General features: G+C 39.2%; 1 protein-coding gene across 1 annotated transcript in view; it reads right to left on the bottom strand.

Moving 5' to 3' along the window:
* Positions 1–930: 930 nt before the first annotated feature.
* LOC118331423 (homeobox protein PKNOX2-like) overlaps positions 931–23,213 on the bottom strand; it is a gene marked incomplete at its 3' end in the record, with an annotated part of 62,037 nt that continues 39,754 nt past the window's right edge. The window contains 4 exon segments of the mRNA XM_035666351.1: positions 931–1,028; positions 2,951–3,086; positions 3,266–3,451; positions 6,846–7,017. Coding sequence (XP_035522244.1) covers positions 931–1,028; positions 2,951–3,086; positions 3,266–3,451; positions 6,846–7,017 — 592 coding nt within the window.

Genomic DNA, 23,213 nt, shown 5'->3' with positions numbered 1-23,213 from the left:
TTATTTATTGTATTGATTACTGTTGTTGAATCCTGAATGGAGCCGGTTCAAGAACCAGAGCTAATCTGGTGGAAAAGGGGCCATCCTGGTCCAGATTTCTATTTCCAGTTATTCCTGTTTGGAGCTACGATTGCAATGCGGCAGTGTTTTTTAATCATTCATTGTACCTCTGCTCACTATCTTACCATCATGTGCTACATGCATGAACGTGACTAGGTAACAGGCTGATATTGAAACAAAATATTACAGGAAATGCAAATCTTATTTTAAACTACATTTCAGATATTTCATAGTTTATATTGTGTAGTATTTTGATAGTTTTATATGTTTTACAATTAATTAATTACATTTAAAAGTAATTATTTAAGAGTTTTCTCTGCGTACCACCGGTGGTACCATAGTTTGAGAACCAAACCAAATTTGTGTTTTCAAGCATTTATGTGGGTTTGACTGTTTCATGGGAAGGAGCTTAAACATTTGTGTTCATAATATTTCCTGTCCATAATGAATGCACGTTACTTTGGTCTCTTTCTTCCCTTAAAGTGTATCTACTTTACAGAGGCCAAGTTTGTCAAAAAGTTGAGTAAGAATGAAGTGTATTAACTTTCATTTCTTGCATCTGCTGTAAATCACATTATCAAAAATATCTGATCTACAGTAGAAATGAAGTTAGTCTTTAGTGCATTTCCTAACATCACTTAATTTGAACCTGACAGGATCATGTAAGCGCCCTGAACATCCATGGGAATAAACAATTTCCATTTTGTCTGTCAGCAGGGGGGCTGTGTTCAGACAGAAACAATGAAAAGGCACCTAGGGGGCCTTCTGTGAGATGTAAAGAGGCCCTTCTAACAATAACAAATTGGGTGTAGGTAGTGCAGAGAGGGAGCGAATGTGTCGGCCAAGGCATCAGCGGTCGGACAGCTTTACCTGTGAGTTCTGGATCTGGATGGTTCCCGGCGGCAGCGCCTGCGTTAACACTTGCCCTTGCGATGTCACCATGGCAACCGGCTGGTACAGGGTCCCACCTGAGGGGATAATTTGCCGTCATGAGTATCAAGTGGCTTCAGCAGCTACTGGCAGCCACATCCCACACTGCCACCAGAGCCTTATTAACTTCTTGTCAGCCCCGCAAACAAAAACATGACAAACAAGAGACAAAATGATTAAATTCAAGGTGCATTAATGTCCTTTAACCCGGGAAAAAAAGAAGAGTGTGTTTTTGCTGCTGGCTTAATTAGTCTTGATCAAGACACTCTCATCACAGTCTGTTTGAGCTCTTCAGTGTGTAGTGATCAAAGGCAAAGACATTGATTTATTTTGGGTTAAAAGGGATTTCCAGAGGGCAGGATTAACATTTCACTGTACAGGCTTGACATTATAAGAACCTATCAGCCAAGCACCCTGTGAAGAATATTATCAGGGCTCTCTGGTACACACATACACAAAAGTCAGTTACTACAGATGTCTATTGAAAGAAAACGTTAAAATAATTGCATTTATATGTTACATTTTATCGTAGAAATGTGTGTACTTTATGTGTACGTGCAGTGATATGGTGATGGTAAACTAACCATACTGATTATTCTTCATGATATGCTTGTATGTATTTGACAATATGGGTAATTAATACAAAATCATCAAGTTGATGTTACATACTGTAGCAGTAAACTACTTGAAATGTTCCATGCCTCAGGTATCAGTTTGTCAGTCTCCTGAAGAATATAATTATAATCAGAATACCCTTTATTTATATAGCACTTTTTTAAATGCAGTGCTTTACAGTAAAAAAAAACTATAAAGCAGAACATAGAGAAATTGTAAAATTGCTTAAATATTAAGGCAACAAGGCAGGAGAGAAGACGATAAATAAATAAAGCTAATTAAAAATATATTACGTTCAATAAATCAGAATTAAAAATTTGGTATTTGAGCTGTGCAGTAGCATTTTGGATAGGTTAAAGCAAGAAACTATGGTGTCTTATGGCTCAGACCTAAATTAAGAGAATTGCAGTTGTCCAAACTAAAAGAGATAAAAGCTCTTTTCCGAAATCTGACAGTAAGTTTCCTCAGCTGGAGAAAGCATTGCCAAAAAAAAAGAAGACTGGAGTCAAATATCACTTCCCAGTTTCATGCACTGTCCTTCTTTTTAAAAGATAAATGAATCTTTACAGTAAGGGTGAAAGACAGTGGGCCAAATGATCTCCAATTTAGACTGGTGAAGTTGTAAACATTGTGAAATCCAGCTCTTAGTTTCCAAAAGGCATGACAACATCTGAGACACATACGCTGTGTCAGCAGGTCTACCACCAGGGACATAAACCTGTGTTTTCCCCCTGACCATGACATCCTGAATGTACAACCCAGTACCATGCCAAGGCAAGTCATACACATGCCGGTCGACTGTGGCACTGTCACATTTTGCCTCACCACATGCTCTTTCCGTGGAGAGATTGGAAAAAAGTCACATACGTATCTGACAAGTCAACACTGACTGGGTTTCACACAGGACCCGAACTGCAGTCTGCTGGGTGAAAGTCCTGTGTCGGGTTGACCTATCCATCAACCCTGACTCCTTCCCTATGCAGACCTTTTTAGTCTTTGTACTGCACCTTCATACAGGCATGTACTTTTCACGTCTAGGTGAGGCAAAACGTGACACTGACATAGTATCCTGTAGTGGATCGGTGGGTCTATTTACAATTTTGAAATCTTGTCCATTGGAAAAAAGGCTTCAGCAAATTCTGACATAATGTATTCCTGTTTACAGGTAATACTGGGCAGCTGTAAAATGTATAGATTTTACTATGAGAAGTCAAAGAAATTCAAATAATTATTCAAACCCTAACCAACACTGAAATGTTTAGAAAACTAATACAAAATGAATATAGTATGTGTATGTGTCAGGGCCCTTGTGTTTTGATGTTTGTGTGTGTAATCACATGCTTACCTGATACCACTTGAGAGTTGATTGTAGTCATGGCGACATTGCCCTGTTGCAGACCCCCGGCAGGCACCACAATCCCTGAAGGGTTAACAGAGCTGGAGACAGAGGTCATGGATGGAGAGGAGGTCTGAATTAGTTCCTGGGGGATCACAGAGAGACACTAGTGAGCAAAGATAAAGAGGTAGCTCTACTGTTTGTGACTGAAAAACTCCCAACAGCAAACTCTACCTGCTGATAAATGCGACAAGGTGTATCTTGGCTACTCGCTACTGCTAGAGAAGGATAATATCAAGGATCCATAGAGAATGAATGACTGACCTGCTGCATGTTGAGACTGGTGTGTGATGGAGAATAGGGTCCTCCGAGGTCGTTACGCAGGAGGTTGTCGCTGTGCATCTTGGTCTTGAGGCAGGTGATGTAACGGTTGCAGAAATCTTTACAGAGCTCATTGACCTTCTCTAACTCCAATAGGTGGATCCGCAACACCTGAATGGCCTTTACCATCTGAAGGAAGCAGAGACAAACCATAAACAGATCACTTTCACAGAAGACTACAAAACTGAATCCCCACTGAATCATTGTGTCTTTGCCATCTTAGAATGAGATGTTTTTATCTACAGACACTGCAGGTCGCCTTCCATAGAGTCTGCCATGTTGAACCGCCATGTTTCTACAGTAGCCAGAAGGGGTTAGGGTTCTAGATAAGGCCATTTCCATGCCACTAAATCCTACACACTGTACTTTTAAGCATAACTTTAATTCTCTTTGTTAAAAGGGAAACAAGACTATCAGTCTCCAGCCATGCTAACAGCTCTGCGAGGCTGTACTTAGGCATAGCGCTGCTTTTAGCTAAATGCTAACTAAATGCTCACAATCACACAAAGTGTTAACATGTTGTTGATTACAGCAGCAGATAATGTTTACATTATTAACCATCTCAGTTTAGTGTTGCAGCACGTCTGCTAATTAGCACTAAACTTTCATGGCAACCCATCCAAAAGTTGATATTTCAGTCTGAGACAAAGTTATTAACTGACCGTCGGACCAACCAACATTTGGTCTGAAAAATGGTGGCTATTTTAAAGCAGTAGTCCAGTGACTATGGCAATTCCATTAAGCTGCAGGACTTTTGAGAGACAGATTTAAAAAATAACAGTCAAAAGCTCAGGCATTGATACTCTGACTTTTAATGTCTAGTATAGGTCAAGCTCCAAAAACCCTGGATCTTACATCACCGATAATGCAGCTAGATATCATCTTTCATAAGACCTCTCCTTCCCAGCCCCCAGGGAGTGCATGTGGCGGGCTTTGAAGCCAATTTGACACAGTGGCCAAACCGTTTAATTACAAGTCATATGATGCACAGGGGCCCAAAAAGACTTTTTCCCATAAGCTTACATTGTGAAAGAAGCGGTTATAAAATAGGGTATAAAATGTTTGGAAATTTAAATATTTAAATTGTATCCATGTTTAAGTTAGCGGAGTGCTAAACCTAAAGTTAGTGGTTTGACCGAGAGAAGTCTCTAGTGTGCATAATCTATGGGCGTGGCAGTGGCCAGTATGTGTTTACAGCGCTGTATCCTGCCTCCTTAACGCCTATTTCTTTAAACCCAACACCTCCACTTTGTAATGCAGTTTTTTCTGTTAAAATGGAAGTCCAAACTGGTACGCTCCTCAAACCCATATTTGGCCACATTAAAATGAACTGAAAGTGAAAGTGAGATGAGGTGTTTACAGGTCGTTTTTACAGGGTGAGATGGAGGAAGGGACATGCAGTGATTTATCTTATTGATGAGCAGAGCATTCAACTTTAATGTTTATTCCAGAGATGCATATAGATTGCAAGTATACTGGGGGGGCTGTTATCCTTTCATCCTTCTTTCTCCCAGAGCCTGAAATCAACCGATGGAGCCTTTAATATGCAATGCTGAAAGGGTAAAGCTTAAAGCTTTGCCACTGTCTTTCCGGCTACAACATTTAAAAATATGTTATGTCTAGTTTAGTTTTAGCTTTGTCTGTTCTGTTCTGTTCTATTCTGTTCTGTTCTGTTCTGTTCATTCATTTTAATTAGCAGAAAAACTTGTTCTAATTCACATTAAATTTATTTAAGAAAATTATTTCTCTCTTCTTAAAGCCAAAGACAACATGTAAAAGTACAACATATGGGTTGAATCTTCAAAAACTTTATTGCATACAGTAACCTCCTCCTTTCTTTCTCCTTAACATAATCTGTTTTATAGGGGCTTGAAGAGGTTAGCATGTTAGATTTTATTGTTCACAGTAATAAAGTAATCTAAGCTCAATTATACATTTGCCACTAGGGATGCACAATTCATTGACTCAACATCGGTATCGGACGATTTTGGCCTTGTTGACTGACGTGAGCTTATTGGCAAATAAGATGGCATCCACCGATATCAGGGGCCAATTTATCTGTTGTGTTACTTTTTGCGCTGGCTAAATGCTGTGTTGGTTATTTCTAACTCGGATACTGGAGAAATAATCACCTCCGTTTTCCAGCACTGAGACAAATTACATTTCTCTGTGTCTCTGGCACAAAAGGGCGAATAAGTAACACATTGGTATCGGCATCTGTTATCAGCCAAATTGTTATTTTATATCCCATTTAATATACCTTTAAGAGCTTTCAACAGCATCTCAGGGTCTCAGGGCTAATGTAGACTGTAAGACTGTGCAGACAAAAGCTCTGAAAAGCTAGTAAGCATACCTTTAATCTTAGATATTTTGTTACACGTGTTCCCAAATGTCAAGAATGAACTTCCATTCTAAAGTTCAAAAAAGTGAAACTAAAACTTTTTTCCAAGCTATATGTAAGGTTATACAATAAACCATTACTTGAACAGCAGTAAGCTAGGCTACTGCTGTTGCAGCTTTTAGCTTAGCAGTAGCAAAACCTGTACTTTGTACTAACAAGACTGAGAAGAAATACTAATATATTGTGGAGGACAATGACACTGATGTACAAATGTCTGATATTTAACAGGGCTATAATTTAGAGTTGTGTTGCTAGGAAACAGCTTGGGCCCTGCTTTATTTCCTTGCAGCTATTCAGCTATGGCAATAAAATAACCTGAACATTTGAAACCGTGAAAAGATCGGAATCATTCAGCTAATGTACAGTATTCGTATCATTCTGCAGTTATCTGACCATCAATAGCCTGGCTTTGCTCCACTCTGTGCAGCGTGCTGTAGTGCACTCTCTCAAAGTCACAACTCAAGGTCAACAGAATGGACAGAAAAGTGCTTTGCCAAGGAGGAGATAAATCAGCTAATTAAACCGCGCTCACTTAATCAAGGGACCAGTAACTCTCTGCCCATCGCAGCCAGTCAGGCCCAGTGTAACATTACTGCCTCGTGGAAGAGTTAGTGCCCTCTGGGAGGGATGCCCGCGACTGGTGCCTCATAAAACACACAGATGCAGGGTTAATTGACTGTTCAGCACTTGTCGGCCGGCCGTCCCAAGTACTGTAAAGGCAAGAGTGCACTTTTTTCTTCTTGTCTCTGTCTTTGTCTGTGTCTGCCGCTTCGACTCCTCCCCCTCTTTTCTCTGTGAACATGATCAGCATCATCCTTCTCTTAATTTGCAATTACTGTTAGCTGTTGTGCAAGGGGACGTGCAGGGGGAGGGTGAGGAAGATTACATGAAAAAGGAGGGAATGATTAGGAGCAGTAATGACAGGATGCACTGCAAACAGACAAACATCCATTCCAACAGCCTTTTCTCATCTATTTTTCTTCTATTAAATTGAGCAGATTACATAAACTAACTATCACAGCATTGGTAAAAACATGTAATCGAAGAAGCACCACAATGCAGTGACTTCCTGAAAGTGGCTGAAGCCCATCTCTTTGTGTTAATGTATGTCACAGCACTTACCAAGTTGTCCAGCTCTGGATCTTCACTAAAGAAGGGCTTGTGTTCTCGCTCCTGCTGGTGCACAAAGTTTTCAATGTCCACATCAAAGCTGGCTGATGTGATGCATTCAGATCCCTGTGTGGCCTGCTCACATTTCTCAAACAGCAACGCCAGCAGGGGGAACAATGGATGTCTGAGGAGAAAGAGAAAGAAAAAGGCAGTATGTGTCAGTCGGTTATTAGGTCTTATATTATTGATTGTGTACTATTAGTGAATGTTGGTGGATCAAGTCAGAACTGGAGCTTTGGAATCTTCATTTCACTGCCTATGACAAGATAATTAAAGGCTCTACATTCTACATCCATCACTGATATAGAGTGTTCAGTCAGTAACATGGTCTCCCAGTCCCTTCTTTCAGCACTAAACAAAGAACACATTTTCTGGTATCCCGCTCCTTATCCAATCAGGAGAGAGAACTACACAAAGAGGCGGTCCCCAAGGCAGGCAGCAAAATTTCAGTGTGGTGACATGGGGAGAAGGGAGGGGACTGCTAACTGCAACTGCTAACAGGGAGTTAGCCAAAATACTGATTTCCCTTGCAGCAAGTTTAATGCACTGTAGGAGTTGCAAGGCATTCTACTGGTGTAGCCACTAACTTGCTGCCTCTTTTTTTTTTTTTACCTTGGCTGGTTATTCTCCCAGAAAGCCTTTCCACAGCCCCAGAGTAGGTGGGTATTCAGACATATAGCCAACCTCTTTTGTAATGGACTGGTGACACTGTCTTTGTTTCGCCAGTTACCTTTGAGGATAAGACAAATAGACCCGGGAATGTAAGATAGTACCGGTTTTTACAATGGATTTTTCATTGTAAGCAGCATTAACTATTTTCCATCAGCACATAAGGCAAACACTAAGAATAGTGTTTCAAGTGAACACAAGAGTCCCAGAACACATCAATAAATGATAAGGGCGCTGCAAAAACGTATTAAAAAGCTTGATGTACATGCAGTTATACTGTTTATACAGGTTTTGAAAGATTATTAGATATTAATTGACATGTAATTGTGTGCACAACTGTGTACATTTTCTGCCAGTAGTATTCAATAGTCTGCTGGAAAAATGTTTGTGCCAAAAAGCCATATCTCACCATTTTGTCGTTTTTTACTGTAGCAATATTGTCTCTATACGGATGCTCAGTCTGCTAACACAAAAAGAAGAGTTGTGTTCAGTACATGGCAACAGCAGCTGCTTCGAGTTTGATCAAAATGTGTTTTCTGCTCTCCTGTAAAATCTGATATAATGCACTTGTGCACCACAGCAAGACTCCAAGCCCTCGTAATGTAAATAACATGGCCTCCTGTGAAGCGTGAAAGAACAACCACATCAACAGCACAATATACCACCAACTTGTCATGGATCAAGTTGTAACTGTCCAAGAGGACTAATATTCAGTGACCATGAGTGACAGCATGTTGATGCATCTCTGTGTTCTTTTTAATCAAATAATTTGAGAAAACATTCTCCCTGACAGTACGTATCAGATACACTCTTAATGAACATTGGGAGTGTTGAGTGTTTTAAGTTGCTCTGATGGATGCACGTTCTGTCTATCATGACGTTCTGTCATTCTGGTGAGAATGTTGACCTATTATGTTAAAGACTTTGGTGTTAGTGGAGGACTAGAAAACACCTTATGCAAGACTAATACAGTCCATTTACCATAACATTTGTATTAAAATGTAAGCCTCACGACAGTGTATGTCACCCATGCAGTGTTTTTACTGCACATACGCAAAGACGCATCAATGGACTTTCAACAGAGTGACTACATGGAAAAATGGAGCTCTACTCCAAAACCCTTAACCCTCCCGCACTGCACTGTTAATAGTGTGGCAGCTTCATGACATTCCCTAAAGGACATGCTGAACATACGGACAAGGTTCAGCTAGAGATCAAAAAAAGATCTTTAAGTGGATAGGATATGGTCCAGTGGCAGCACTAGGCTTCACCGTGTCACCTACATTGTTACCATCTGCCTTTTATAGGGAATGTCACTCGCATAAGATCCCCCAGATACACTGTGCAATGGTCCATACTGCGCTGCTGTATGTAGTACATGCCAAATCATTGAGCATTTCCACTTGGAAGAAAGCTGCTGCCCTAATGGCCAGGGAGGCAGAATACTACAATGCAATGAATCCTGAGAGGAACTTGAACAGGAGACTGAGAATAAAAAGTTTGTGTCCCAAAGAGCTACATTTCATAGTGCCGTTCTCCGTTACGTCCGTGTCCTTATTCCATCCAGACTCTGGACGCTGCCTCTTCCGTCCTTTCACGCGCTGCCCTTTGTGTTACCTTTGACTTAGAGGAAACCCAGGGGAAAGTTCTCAAAATATGTCCCTGTCAAATTCATTATGATAAGGATTCTTGGCAGTATGTTATATAAACCCTCTAAGTGGTAACTAACTAACTAGTGGCATATTTCATTATTTCCACATCCAGTGGCTTTAGCTGTAAAGGACATGCAGGAAGCTTTTTTCAAGGAAGGAAGCCAAATTTATTAGTGATGTTTTTAACGTTTAAACCAGGAAAAAGCAAACACAAGACACTGTCATTCTGACACTGCCCACAGCTTAAAAGCATATCCAGGACTGTGTCTTCACTATTAATGACAATATGTTATTTGTGCCACTGGGGGCAACGCCGGGAGGTAGTTAAATAACCACCATCGCAGGCACGAAATCAAGGTTTATTCACATTTGCAGACTTCCTTCCTCTCTCCACAGTGTTACCTGAATATAATGACAGGTTTCTCTGGGTTTGAACATTGTTGGAAACATTTGGAATAATGTGAGTACAGAACACAAAATATATAACATGGGTCCAGTCTTGAGACATTTTAATGCAGAAATGTTGCATATTATACTTTTAAATCTCAAATGTATCTGACTGTGCATTTTTTTGATTGTTAAGGCTAGGGTAGGTCATGTATATCTAAAGCATTTTTTGTTACATTTGTTGAAATTCTTTTTTTTACATCCACCAGTGGCAGGCATTAAGAATAACTACATAGTAATAGCCAATCTTCTTGCTGATGGTCTTGTGTATAGAGGCATCAGTATTAAGTTTCACCAGCAGTTAAGAACTCCTTGTAGTACGTTTAAGTTATGTGATGTGATGTTTTATTCACATCTAGAGAGATTAAGGGTGAATTCACACCTAACCTCAGTTTTTAGCTATTGTGAAAACGATCAATCAAACTCAGGTCCGGACTAAACAACCAGACAGATATGTCATGTTGGGTATGACATAAAAGCAGACCAACCACAGCACTTAGATACTGGACTTATCTACTGAACTTCAACTATCAAGGAAGTGTTCTAAGAGGCATCCATTTATTCAAGATAGATTGGTGACCATTGGAACACATATGCGGTATTTCCTAAAACATCAGAAAGTTAAACCAGAGGTTTGTAGTCCCTGTGTTTTTCTCCATGTTTTTTTAGCAGTTCCCCATTAAAAAATAAGTGAAATGTTGTGACCATTTCATATCCCCCTTTTTTAATAACAGTATCCCCCTGTACAATTACAGTACAAGACACCTCTTTGTTTGTACCTGTTGGTGAGTATTTATGATAAAGGAGGTCCGGTTGAAGTCATGACTGTTAATTTTTACAACCAGTCATTACTTGGTGAGCTCTTTGTGACACCAGAGTAAATAAACACAGTGTTGCTTGAGTGATGTCAGTCAGAGGAATTTTGGTTTGTTTGCAATAAATGAATACAACCGCATCAGTACATTTTTCCTTGGTCCAAACCAAATTACAAGTACAAGTATGTGCCATCTACCCTAAAGGGGAAGGTGTAGGCAGCTCCCTTGCACACCTGTAGTTCAGTTCCAGGCATAAATATGTGAGTGTGGAGGAGGGTGTTGCTAAAATCTAGACAAATCAACCCTGGATGAATAAATGAAGGTAAAAATACATTTAATATAATACATGTACTGGGTAGAATTGATTTTTGGTAATTATTTGCTTCATTATGATTTACTGGAGGTCACAATTTTCTCACATTTTTATTTTGTTGTGGACAAGCATGCGTGCCGTGAGTGTATATTGCAGGAGGCTGCAACTGCCATGGAGGCAGACTGGGTCCCTGCTCAGGCTCTAACCCATGGCTCTCATTTGCAGCCTTTAATAGTCGTCTATATTATACTCTAATCTGCCTGATCCCAATTTAATGCCGCTCCCTCAGCCAGACGTGGCAGGAATACTAAACAGGAGGGTCACGTGCCGAGTGGAGAGCCTCTGACTTGTCTGTTTAATGTCTGCTCGTGGTGGGGTGGAGGAGAATCTGGGTGGGGGTGAAGGAGAGGAGAGTGGGCTGGGGGGGCTATAACTGAGAGCAAACAGGGTGACTCTCAGCGCTGCAGATGGCGTCTTAACAAGTTATTTACACTCACATTCAGGCCTTGTTACTTGTGTTATTTTTATTACAGAAAGCGGTGAATTCTGCCAGTGGGGTGAGATGGTTGAACTTTTTTTTCTGTGAGTGTTAATGTCTATAAACAAGAGAGAATAAGATGTGTCAGCCCACTAGTGTCAACAAAACGACACTTTGTTTGAGTCCTGAGTTGCTCTATAAACATCACACCAACATCTATTCACAGATATCTGCTGTCAAAGAGATGGGGGCACTGCAGGGCCTAAGGAACCAGGAGCATTGTGGGTAGATCTAAAGAATAAACAACACCTTTATTGGCTTTTAAATATATAGACAATACTGTGTGTGCATGGCAGAAGATAGCCAAGCTAAACACAAATGTCAAAGAAAGAAAATCTCATTAAGAAAAACATGGTCATGAAGATGCTGATGCCATTATAGCGTTTAAAGGACTTCACAACACATTTCAAAATAAAAAATGACTAGCTGCCATTGAACAAACATATGTTCTTGATATAATGAGATTTTTGTTTTTGTTTTAACAAGTTCCATTTCATGTTGTAACAAAATCGTGTTCATGGTATTACTACACATTGTTCTCCATATTACTAAATAGCTTCTTTCTCTATTTTAATAAGAAACATTTCTTGTTATAACATTATATTAATAATATTATATATTTCTTGTTAAATTTGCAAAAATCCTCATATCTTTTATCAAAAGTTCGAGAAAACTTTTATATGTTGTTAAAATGAGAAAAAGAGCAGGGGCAGATCTAGAGAACTATTCATGTGGTGGCCAGAGGGTGTCAGAAATACATGCTGATTTAAACACAAACAATCACATATATAAAAATTAGCTTGACAAAGGCCCTAAACTAAGATATTTGAACTCAAAAACACCAGTGTTAGGCAGTAACTCATTACTAGTAATAATATTTGCTTTCCCAGTAACTATTAGTGTAACCAATTACTAATAAAAATCAGATAATATTACAGATAATCTCAACAACAATCCAATCACATCCTTGGATTCATTTTTGTAATCATGGAGGAAACTAGTTTGGAAGATGGAAACGCTTACATTCAGCAGCTGGTAATCTCCCATTACTTTTGATTTTAACAAACAGAACTGGATTTTAACTGTCGCAAGTCTGAATTTTGAGAAAGTAGCAGAAAAGCAATATAACTATTAACTATTAACTAATTACTGTTGGAAGGGAGTAATAGGTAAAGTAATAATATTACTTTTTAAAATAGCAAAGAGTAACAAATGACATTTTTGAGTAACTAGCCCAACACTGATTGTGACACATTAGTAAAGAGTTGAATAAAAAAATGGCGTTTAAACAGTTTTCTTTCCAAATCAAATACATGTCTGTTTTTATTGAACTTAAATTCACTTAGTCTTAATTTTCCATTTTTAATACATTTAAAATGTTTTAATTAATGCGTTAAATCTGACACCAAACAGATCCTATAAACCTCTAGATCCGCCCCTGCTAAAGAAAAGACATCGTAGCCTGGAAAATTTGACAGTGACTGTTTTATATGCTTTGATTACAGTTTTATTGCATGCTTGGAATGAGACACGGTGCCCCTCTAATGTCATCTGGCCCTGTGCAGTGGAGAGGGAGCGTGGCACGAGGGAAGGAGACATCTACCAAGTCATAGCCTGGCAAATCTGATATGACACCACATCCACACACAATTCTGCATATTCATACACAATAATACAAAAGCAGCTTAAAAACATCCTGTCACATGTTTAGATCATATTATGCTTGAACAAGAGGCTACGGTATGTCTTAAGGCACTTACATGGTCATGTTTTACTTATTTTATTCTAACTTATGATGGTTATGAGAAAATTATATAACTGATATGATGTTAAAAAGGTTTCTGGTTAAAATTTGCTAGTTTATGTAGTTATAATGAGAAAAATATGTTTTCATGCTCGTTTTTATGCAGCTGCCACATTATGCCTCTCAGATTGCTCTGTAAAATACATAAAATATAAGAGAGTAAACTGGACAATGGCAAGGCTTTTTTGTTGTTTTCCACTCTATAACTGAATATGAATCTGATTGAATGCTTTTAAAAACTGCCTGGTACAGTAGCTTTTAGAGGCAGCTGACTATAAGAGTTATTTGTTTTTAACTCAACATATTCTGCTCTGATGCTATTTACTGTAATTTCATGTGACATTTACGTAATCTGAGATCTGAGAGTGAACCCAGTGAAATCTGTATTTCATCATAATTGCAGATAGATGTACTAATGTACAGCCCTCTCAATTCAAATGACTGAATTTGTCTAACATTATGCATCTTTAATTCTGTCCAAACGGAGCCAAACTCTTTACAGCTAACAAGACAGCTACAAAATGAGTCTTCTCATTCATCAGCTGTTCCCTCTGTTGCTCCTATTCTTACAGAGAAACCATACAGCATGTCTTATTTAATGACACTGGATTTAATTAACATTCAGAAACAGTATTCAACTAAAACTGCATTTGTTCAGCAGACTTTGTTGAAACTGTCAATGTACATGGTGAGCATTTTATCTGAATGTAAAAGCCTATTGTGGACCCATTTGCATATACTATATTATTTGTAATTCATTTATTTTCTTTGCTCATTTATAGATGCATAAAACAAATACTTTTTACACATGTTTTGTGGAGCCTTTAAAACAGTTTTTTGCTGTTTAACCAGGTAAGTGTCTCCAGGTTTGGTGTGTTTTGCAAAACTGATGTTAATTAACCTTGAAACATCTTTCAAATTTGATATGATATTCTTGAGACCATTATGGGTGTTGGTGCTGTTTGGGAATTGTAAACTCGGCCCTGTCATTGGTGCTCTGCAGCTAACAGCCAGCTTGGAATAAATGATTTGAAAGGCTAAAGCTATCAAGGCAATCAGGGTTTGCATGAGGAAACGTCTATCCTTGACGACATACCATTGTGCACAGTTGGACCTCGCCAACATGGAGCGAAGTAAAAACACTACCCTTCGGCGCTTTCTATGACCTTTACACAGGAAGTCAGGATTAAGGTAGATGGGGTGTGAAAAGGCATGCATTTTTATGAACGTGAACATAGCCGATGTGTCTGCTCTTGTGGGGTGGGTGGGTGTGTGCGTGGTCACGCGATGTGTGTTTTCCAGTCTCCCACTACCTCCTGCAACCATCCCGAGCCCCCCGCCCCCTAATGTCGGCTGCCAGAAGCGGCAGGTTCTATCTGCAGTGCGACGGAGTGGAGATTGCCGGCTGGGGGATCATTACAAGGGCCATAAAAGAGCGATTTACAGGATGGCCAGTGAGTGGAGTCAGCACGGTCCCCACCCTCCAGCACTGCACCGTGCTGGGTCACCAACGAAAAGCCCAAAACGGAGAATCAGAGGCCAGCGGGGTAAGGTGATAACTTAAACATGAAGGTGAGGGACGTGGCAGCTCTGGTGATATCTGCTTTATGGTCGGCGAGTCAGAGGTTGGGAAGGGTAATAAGGTGCCACTTGATTTTGATGTCTGATAGAAGGCAGTGTATACTTTTTAAAAGGTAAAACATGACATGCCTTAAAACATGCTGTTGTTAAGTGAAATCAGACTGATTTTAGTAGTGTAGCTGAATTGACCTTTTTTGTGTTGAAGGTCAAGAACGAACTTTCAGTGTCAACAGTCTCTTTTAGCTCTAGCTGTCTGTGCCTGTCTGCTGTCTGGTGGTGAACAGGTAGTCTAGTGGGCTATGAAAGCAGTGAGAGTCAACCGAAACAAGTGGACAGCTAAACAATGAGCTGAAGCTAACTCTAAAGCTCTGTAAAGCTGAGGGGAGCTGCACATTCAGTTAATAAATATAGGTTCATCAGTATGTGTGATGCCTTATTGGTTATAGCTGCTTTAAAGGAACAGTGTGTAGGATTTATTGGCATCTAGCGGTTTAGTTGTAGATCGCAACTCTTCACCATCCCACTTCAAGCATAAACAAGAAACTACGCCCCTATTTAGAACCAGTATTTGGTTTGTCCATTCTGGGCTACTGTAGAAACATAGTGGGTTGCCTTTCATGGTGGACTTCATGGAAGGCAACTGGCGTCTATAGATAAAACCAGCTCATTCTAAGGTAACAAAAACACAACTATTCTTATATTCAGGTGATTAATGAAAACATAGCGTATGAATATTATATTCCATTTCTGCCAATAGATCCCTCCTAAATGTTACACACTTTAAGTAAATGTTTATTGCATTATCCATCTGTTGTGAGGTTGTTGTGAGGTCATACTTGTTATTTTCACCAAATATTTCCATGATTAGTTGGAGTATCTGTAATGAGCTGTCATATTGACATCTTCAGAATTCTAATAAAATCCCCATTTTTTTTGTTTCTTAACTTAAATTCTACATGATATATAATCCATCATAAATCTTGAAAGCAGTCATTCACATTATTATGTCTTTATTTTCAAAAGGTCCTGATTACTCTAGAAAATGTACAATACATCCATATTTTAAGCTAAATTTCCCACTTTCAGCAGATGAATGTGAAAACTTCTAGTGTCAAACTCTGTACAGACAGCATTCAAACAGCACACTGTAGGGACAGTAAGAAAAAAAACTGATTTTGAGTGAAGGATGATGGAAGCAAGACAACAACACAGTGCTCAGACAAAATTGACATTTGAATATTTCCAATTCCATCACGTGCAACAATTATTCTTAATATTTGTCACCAAAATTGCAGTTGCAGATGCAGAGCTGTGCATGAAGACAGGCTCAAATCAAAGCAGCGTAGTCATCTATAGAACGAGTCATGTTTGCCTGCTTTTGCAATAATCTGGCAGGCCACCAAGGGGGTACAGAAAGAGGTGGGGGTGGGTTTTGAAGGTAGGAGTTTGTATGAATGTGTGTGTGAGAGAGAGATGGAGGTCTCTCTCTTACCCTCTTTGCTCCCCACTGTTTAATCAGGCCTGCTGTACCCACGTATATTAGAAGCCAGTTTGTGGTGGAGTCCTGCTGTGTTTGCTCCCGACAAGGCCCCAGTTTCCCCAGGCTACATGTCTGAAGCACACCCTGTGTAAGGCTGTGTGGGGGGGGTTGGGGTACACTCACACACATACTGTACAAATGTGCACACACACACACAAACACAAAGAACCCCCGGGCACTATCTGAATAAATTCTGTCTCCTTTTCTCTACTTTTCAAACTCCTCTTTTCATCCTCATGCCTGGTCCTGAACTTCACTTGGGGTTTTGTTTCTCTGAGGCCTCCTGAACCAAAAGCTCAGTCTTTGGTTTGTACAACACCTTTACCAACACCAGCCATATGCAGCTGCTAGTCCACAGTTGCCTGTGTGGAATTCTGGTCCAGCAGCAGATATACAGATGGGACACAAGTAAACTGCAGTTTTCCTACACCATCCTCACTTTACTGTTGGCCTCGTGGTAAGACATAAACCCCACGCTGCCCAGAGCTTTGACAGTCACTAGAAGCACATTCATGGCCGTTTGTAAAAGTTTCCTTGTGGTACTAGTATTATATAATGTTAGCTAAGCTAGCAGTTCAGAGAGGCTAACTCCGTTGTCTGTCGGGGATTGACAGGCTACCACTACGTAGCAGGCCACAGTCTGCAGAGTCGAGGTGTTGGTTTTGTAGAAGCATGGGTTGGTTGGTGATGAAAGCTGCCTCCAGATCAGCAAATAGTAAAATTAAATTGCAATAGCCAGGTTTCAACCAGTAGAAGGTGGCCACTATGCACAATATGTAGAATTAAAATACTTTGCACTAAAATGTTCAGATCTGGACCTGAATCAGTCAACAACACCAGTAAATACCCATATACAGAGATTGGTGTTGGGGTTTAGTTACTGCCAGCTTTTGGATGTGAACGCATTTATTTCCAGACGGAGAGCATGCACAGAAAGAACGCAGCCAGAAAGTTAACTAGTAAAATCATTTACATGGTACAATTTTTTTTTCAATGAGTTTATGAAAAGGCTTACAGTAGCCCTCTGCAACAGATTTAAATTTCAATTAGTTTGGGCCTGTTTATGGTGCATTTTTATTCTGTTAGCCTTTAAGTACACTTCAACTTATATTCTTATTTAAACTATTCCTGCATTTACCACACTCATAGATCAATGTCTCAGAATTATTATTTATTTATTTACATCTTACTTTCTATTTTTCTATATATACTGTTGTATATATTATAGTATGATGCACATATTTTTTACATACTTCATATTTTCTCTTTGTTTAGATATAATTATACTCTAGAATGGTAACTGTAATGTTACCCAATTTCCCCCCAGGGACCAATAAAGTATTTCTGATTTCTGATAGACTGATTATAATCACAATATTAGGCTTCATGTAAATGAAGTGACTGTTATTGTCTTCATCCCATTCATATCAATGAGGGTGTATAATGGAATACAGTTCAACTTCACCACAAACTAAATCCTCAAAAATGATCATACAGGAATGAACTGTACTTATATAGCGCATTTCTAGTCTCTCCAACACCTCTCTAAAACAGTTACAACAAATACAAGTTTCCAGTGGAAGTTAGACCGCTGCATAAATTTGAAGGATGTTAAAAAAGATGTAAAAAAAAAACACACAATCATATACAGATTCTGCATGTAGCAAAGCAATAGTTCTTTTCATCGGTGAAACAAAGAAATGAATGGATGACAGCTGTGAAGTGCAAATGAAGTGCTGTTCTCCTCTATGTTTGCTGTAGGCCACTCTTGTGCCGAGCAAAGATAACACGGATTACTAAATTGCCCAAGTAAAACACAAAACAGAAAAATTGTAGACTTCCTTTCTCATCCAAAGTCAAGCAGTGAGGAAACTCATAAAAATGGGTATCTGAAAGAAACAGCCAATAAAACTACTTGAGCTTTGACACAGCTTCCTGCATTCAGCAGCGGCTGAGCACCAACACACGCTGACCTGCTAAATGGAGGAGGCACGGCCTGTTTTAAGCCCGTCAGACAGCAAGTCTTGCGCTGCTGGAAAAGCAGCACAGTGGTCGAGGATGCATTGATGCATTGTGGCAGCGAGGATAAACAGACTTTATGGTGCATTACAGAGGCAGACAAACACACAGGCGAGCACAAATGTGGATAACACCGTCCTTGGACGTGTCAAATTAAACACGCTCCCTCCTGATGTGTACGACATGAGGGGTCTTCAAATCTTCACTTCTATTCATGCCATTAGCAACAAGCACATATACAAGCATAAACACACCCGAGGCTAAATAAATTTCTGTATTTCTTGGAGTTTGGCAACTGTCAGCATGACGGCATGTTAACCTTCCAACCAACACACACACACACACAGACCCTTAAATCCAGTCTCAATGCAAAACACCCAGGCTGACCAGCATGAGGGAGGTTTTCAGCAAAGACCCACTATGGAGGGGAGTGAATGATAATATGCACCAGACAGGGCTCTGCACTGCAACACTGGCATCTTTGTAAAAGGATCCCACCGCTGTCAAAACACAGAATAAATCCAATTTTATTCCTGTTTTCTTTCACTTTCTGAGGCAAATAAAATGTGTCAGATCGCATGAACAGCTGTTTCTTAAGCTGAGTAGAGTTCAGAATGTTTGATGAATAGGTTCATATGAAGAATCTCAAGAACAGATTGTGTCTTTTATTCTAAACCAGTTTAGATGCGTGAAAAACAAAGATCTGATTTCTTCTCAAATTAAAATATGTTTATATCAGGTTGACTGCAGCAAAATAAACCTACAGACAATTATGATAAATAATGTAATATTATAATAATAATAAAGTTTATTTTTACTGCAGCTGTCATGGAAACCAGTAGACTATTTCAACCAACACATTAGCAGGATTACAGTTGAATTTGTGCTGATGCCATATGTTTGTTTCAAATGTTATTCGATCATGAATACAGGCAGTGTAACAGTTATTTTAGACTTGATATTTTTAAAGAGTGGCATTTTGAATGTGACATTTTAAACACACAAACATCTATTAAAACGCTTCAAAATCATCATCAAATGGCATATTGGAGGCCCCCTGGTGGCTTTGGGGGTCCTATGCAACTACATATAGCAAGAACCAGAGCTAATTTGATGAAAAAGAGGTACTCCTGTTCCACGCTTCTGTTCCCAAAAGTTCCCTCTATAGTTTTTGAATAGTTACTATCACATTTAAGCTCATAACCATGGATGTGTGCACTACATGCATAAACATGACTCCGTAGCCGGCTGATTTTGATAGTTTAAGTCTTTTGATTAGAAATTCTGTAGTATTATGATATCTCTATTTCTATTCTAATCTCTATTTTTGTTAATTTATTTCATTTTTAAAAATATTTACGTGATTCCTCTGCGTACCGCTAGACGCGGCTCAAGTGCCACCAGTGGCACACGTACCATAGTTTGAGAACCAGTGTTTGGGTATATAAAGTATTATAAATTCTTACTCAATCAATAATCAAACTGGGATCACTATAAATTACATTCGCCAAATCGCCAACCCTATTTCTTACCTTGTTACAACTTCCAAAAAATGTGACAAAAGTTCAAATCATCTATTCCTGCATTTATTGGTGACCCCCACTCAAGGAACCCCATTGGTCCTCGGACCCCAGGTTGAAAACCACTGTTCTAGACAATTAATGTAAGAGCTCTCTTTCTGGAATAGTGTGTAGACCATTGAAATGTAGTGAATGTGGCTCTATACAGCGGATGTGTAAGGCACACATATAATTGATTCCCTAAGTTCTCTACATGTAAAGCAAGCGAGCAGTTAACTAAAACAAACTCATGTAAGTGTGACCTTAAAACAGCGTGTTCTGGTAAACACAGCTCCTCTACCCGAGTTGCTTCTAAGCAGCATAAGGACATTTCTGTGTTTTTTTTTAAATAAGTACTATTATGATGTCTCTTTCAATTAAGCGCATGTTTCCATCTCTGAGCCGAATCAGCCTCGAACACTACATCCGCAAATCTGAGAAACAAAAGCCTTACTGGCTTTTTAATAAGATGCAGAGAATCCAGAAAGATCTTTATAGTAAATGCCACAACTCATTAGGCTAATTACCCTATCACACATTTACTCCGCTGCTAATAACAAAGTAGGCAGAGAGACAGAGAGAGGGAGAGAGGAAACCACACATCTCCTCATAAAGTTGGCATTCTAGCAATTAGTGAAAAGAAACATTAAAGCCCACACAGACTTCCTGAACAAAATAATTAAAGTAAAATAGAAGATATGTTGATTCTCCGTGCTTTCCTCTTTTCAAAGTCTACAGCCCCCATATGAGCACTGTGGAGAGGCAGACTTCTATTAAAAGAGTGCTATTTGTGTCTTTTTGCATAATTTGACACTGTGGGAGACATGACTTGTGAAGTCAAATTTAATTGCATTTATAACAAGGTAACAAGGTGCGTTTAGTCATTAGCTCCTTGCATGGGCATAAAAAAAAAAAGATCCAAAATTTCTAATCTGCTTGGCCTCCTCTGAATACAGAACAGCTAGGATTGCACATAAGAGCTACAAATAATCATATTTTGACAGCACATGCTGGTGAATCCTCAGCTCTTGTTGCTCCCCGATCTCAGTGCCGCCTCTGACACTGTTGATCACAACATTTTAATTGGCCATCATACACATTTACAGACGCAGCTGGCTCTATATTCTCTATAGCACCATTAACTGCTCAGTATCTCAAGTCCTCTTATTTTCATTCTCATCTCATCTTTTGCACCATTGTTGGGTCCCATACAGACAGATAATATACAGCTATATTTGCCTGTAAAATTATATCACTGATACCTTTATAAGGGGTTATGGAAGTGCTACTTAATTGCTGGAGCACGACTTTAAACATTGAATAATCTTATAGACTTTAAAAGAGATAAGGCCAACAATAACTGTGTTATGTACTCTCATTGGTAGGTGGATCTAGAGAAATATTCATGGGGTGTCCAGAGGGTGGCATGGAGACTTTAAGGTGTGGCAGAAATATATGCTGATTTAATCACAAAGAATCACATTCATCAATATTTTGATCTACTTTCTCCTTTCTTGTACTATGTATGCTATGCCAGGTTTGTCTATGTTGTCTGTAACAACCTAATTTTGAAGATGGTTAAAAGATAAAAGCGACATATAACATTATATTTAGTCAAATCTTAAGTTAGCTAATTTTAGCATAACACAAGCTAACTAATGTACGTCAATCATAGACTCATCTGGCTAGTTATCTACTTAGCTAGTGTTTTGCTTTCTAACTAGTTAGCTAATCTACATTAATCATTAGCTAGCTAGTTACATCTGATAACAAATTTTAGCAAAACCCTAGCTAATAAACTAGCTAACGATTGATGTAGATTAGCTAGCTAGTTAGGAACTGTTTTGCTAACATTAGCTAACGTAAGATATGTATATATACAATATGTATGTCACTTTTATCTTTTAAACAGCTTCAAAATCTCGTTGTCTTTTCAACGAGCCTTGCACATAGCATATCTAACTACGGGAAAGAATGACCGAGGTTCCAAAAGAGTCAATTGAACACTAGTCTATTTGAATTAGTCTGTCCATGCAAAATGTCATAGCTTGTCAATTATTTAAATTGTGTTAAAGTTGAATGTAATATATGTAGAAGTAATACACATTTTACATTAAGTCATATTTACACCGCCTTGTTTGTTGCAGCTCATACTTTCCAGCGCGTTTACCACCAGACACCACACAAACAATACACAGCTGTTAGTTCTCTTCTACTGTGCATGTTTAAAACTGTTTTACATTAATTAATACAGCCAAGACAGATCCCAGATCTTATACAGGCACTCCAATCAAGCAGGTGATAAAGTAAATGAGCATTATTAACATGAATGTATTCTCTATAGAAGGAAACAAGAGCTGAGCCCAAATAATAAAGTCATTGCTACAATCATTCTTGTCTTTAGCTGCTATACTCCTCTGTTCTTGTCTAACTGTGTATGCAGTTTAGGAAAGGAAGAGGAGGAAAGTGAAGACCCAAAAAACCCCACATGGAAGTGAAAGAGGGGCTGATTTGGACTAAAACTACCCACCCCCTGCTACACCACCACCACCATCCGGAGCTGCTCCAAAAATGGCTGCTCACATCAAAGGCAGCCTCGTATCTCAGAGGAGCTGCTAAGGACTTTACTGCAGCTCGCCTCAGGCCTGAGCGCGGGGGCTCGCACCTCCTCAGACAGCAACAGTGGATACCCGCGGGTGGGACCTGAGGAGCCGGGACAGACGGCCCAACACAGTCTGCAGTGTCATCGTTACAGGACGGGCTGAGCCAGACAAGGGTCTCATTCCACTCAACAAATCTAGTAAGTTGTTGGTTCGCTGCCTACACCAGGAGATCACCCAGCTTGATTAAAAATGTCTGTATTTTGAATAATTTACTTCATAAATAGATAATACAAGCTCATTATAAGGGTGCATCAATATTCTAGTGATAAGCTGAGAGAGGAATGGAGTTTTTTTTTTTTTTTTTTTTTTGGGGTTTTGTTTCTTTTTGGTTTTTTTTTTTTTTTTGCAGCGGACATCATATCCACAGTTGAGTTTAATCACACAGGGGAGCTGCTGGCCACAGGAGACAAGGGTGGGCGCGTAGTCATTTTCCAGCAGGAAATAGAGGTACAGCTGCAAGTTTGTCTTCTGTTGAGTTTTATTCCCCACACACTATTCATTTTAGAAGAGGTCACCCTCTGAACTCAATTACTCAAAGTTAAAAAAACAGATTTTATTCTAAATAATTCTGTAAGCAAAAAGTTAAGAAGTGAGAGTTTTTAAGTTTTAAATAGTAATATGCTTCTTACGTATGCCAGTTTTTATTTCTTAGTAAAAGTATGGTATGGTAAGGTATGTCTTTCTGGAATGAAACTTGTCAAATATAGAACAGAAATGATC

Source organism: Morone saxatilis, unplaced genomic scaffold (assembly GCF_004916995.1).
Source record: "Morone saxatilis isolate NCDOM2014 unplaced genomic scaffold, NCSU_SB_2.0 Contig20, whole genome shotgun sequence".
Classification (NCBI taxonomy): Eukaryota; Metazoa; Chordata; class Actinopteri; family Moronidae; genus Morone; species Morone saxatilis.
Note: the sequence above shows the minus strand (reverse complement) of the source record. Positions and strands in the feature narration are given on the sequence as shown.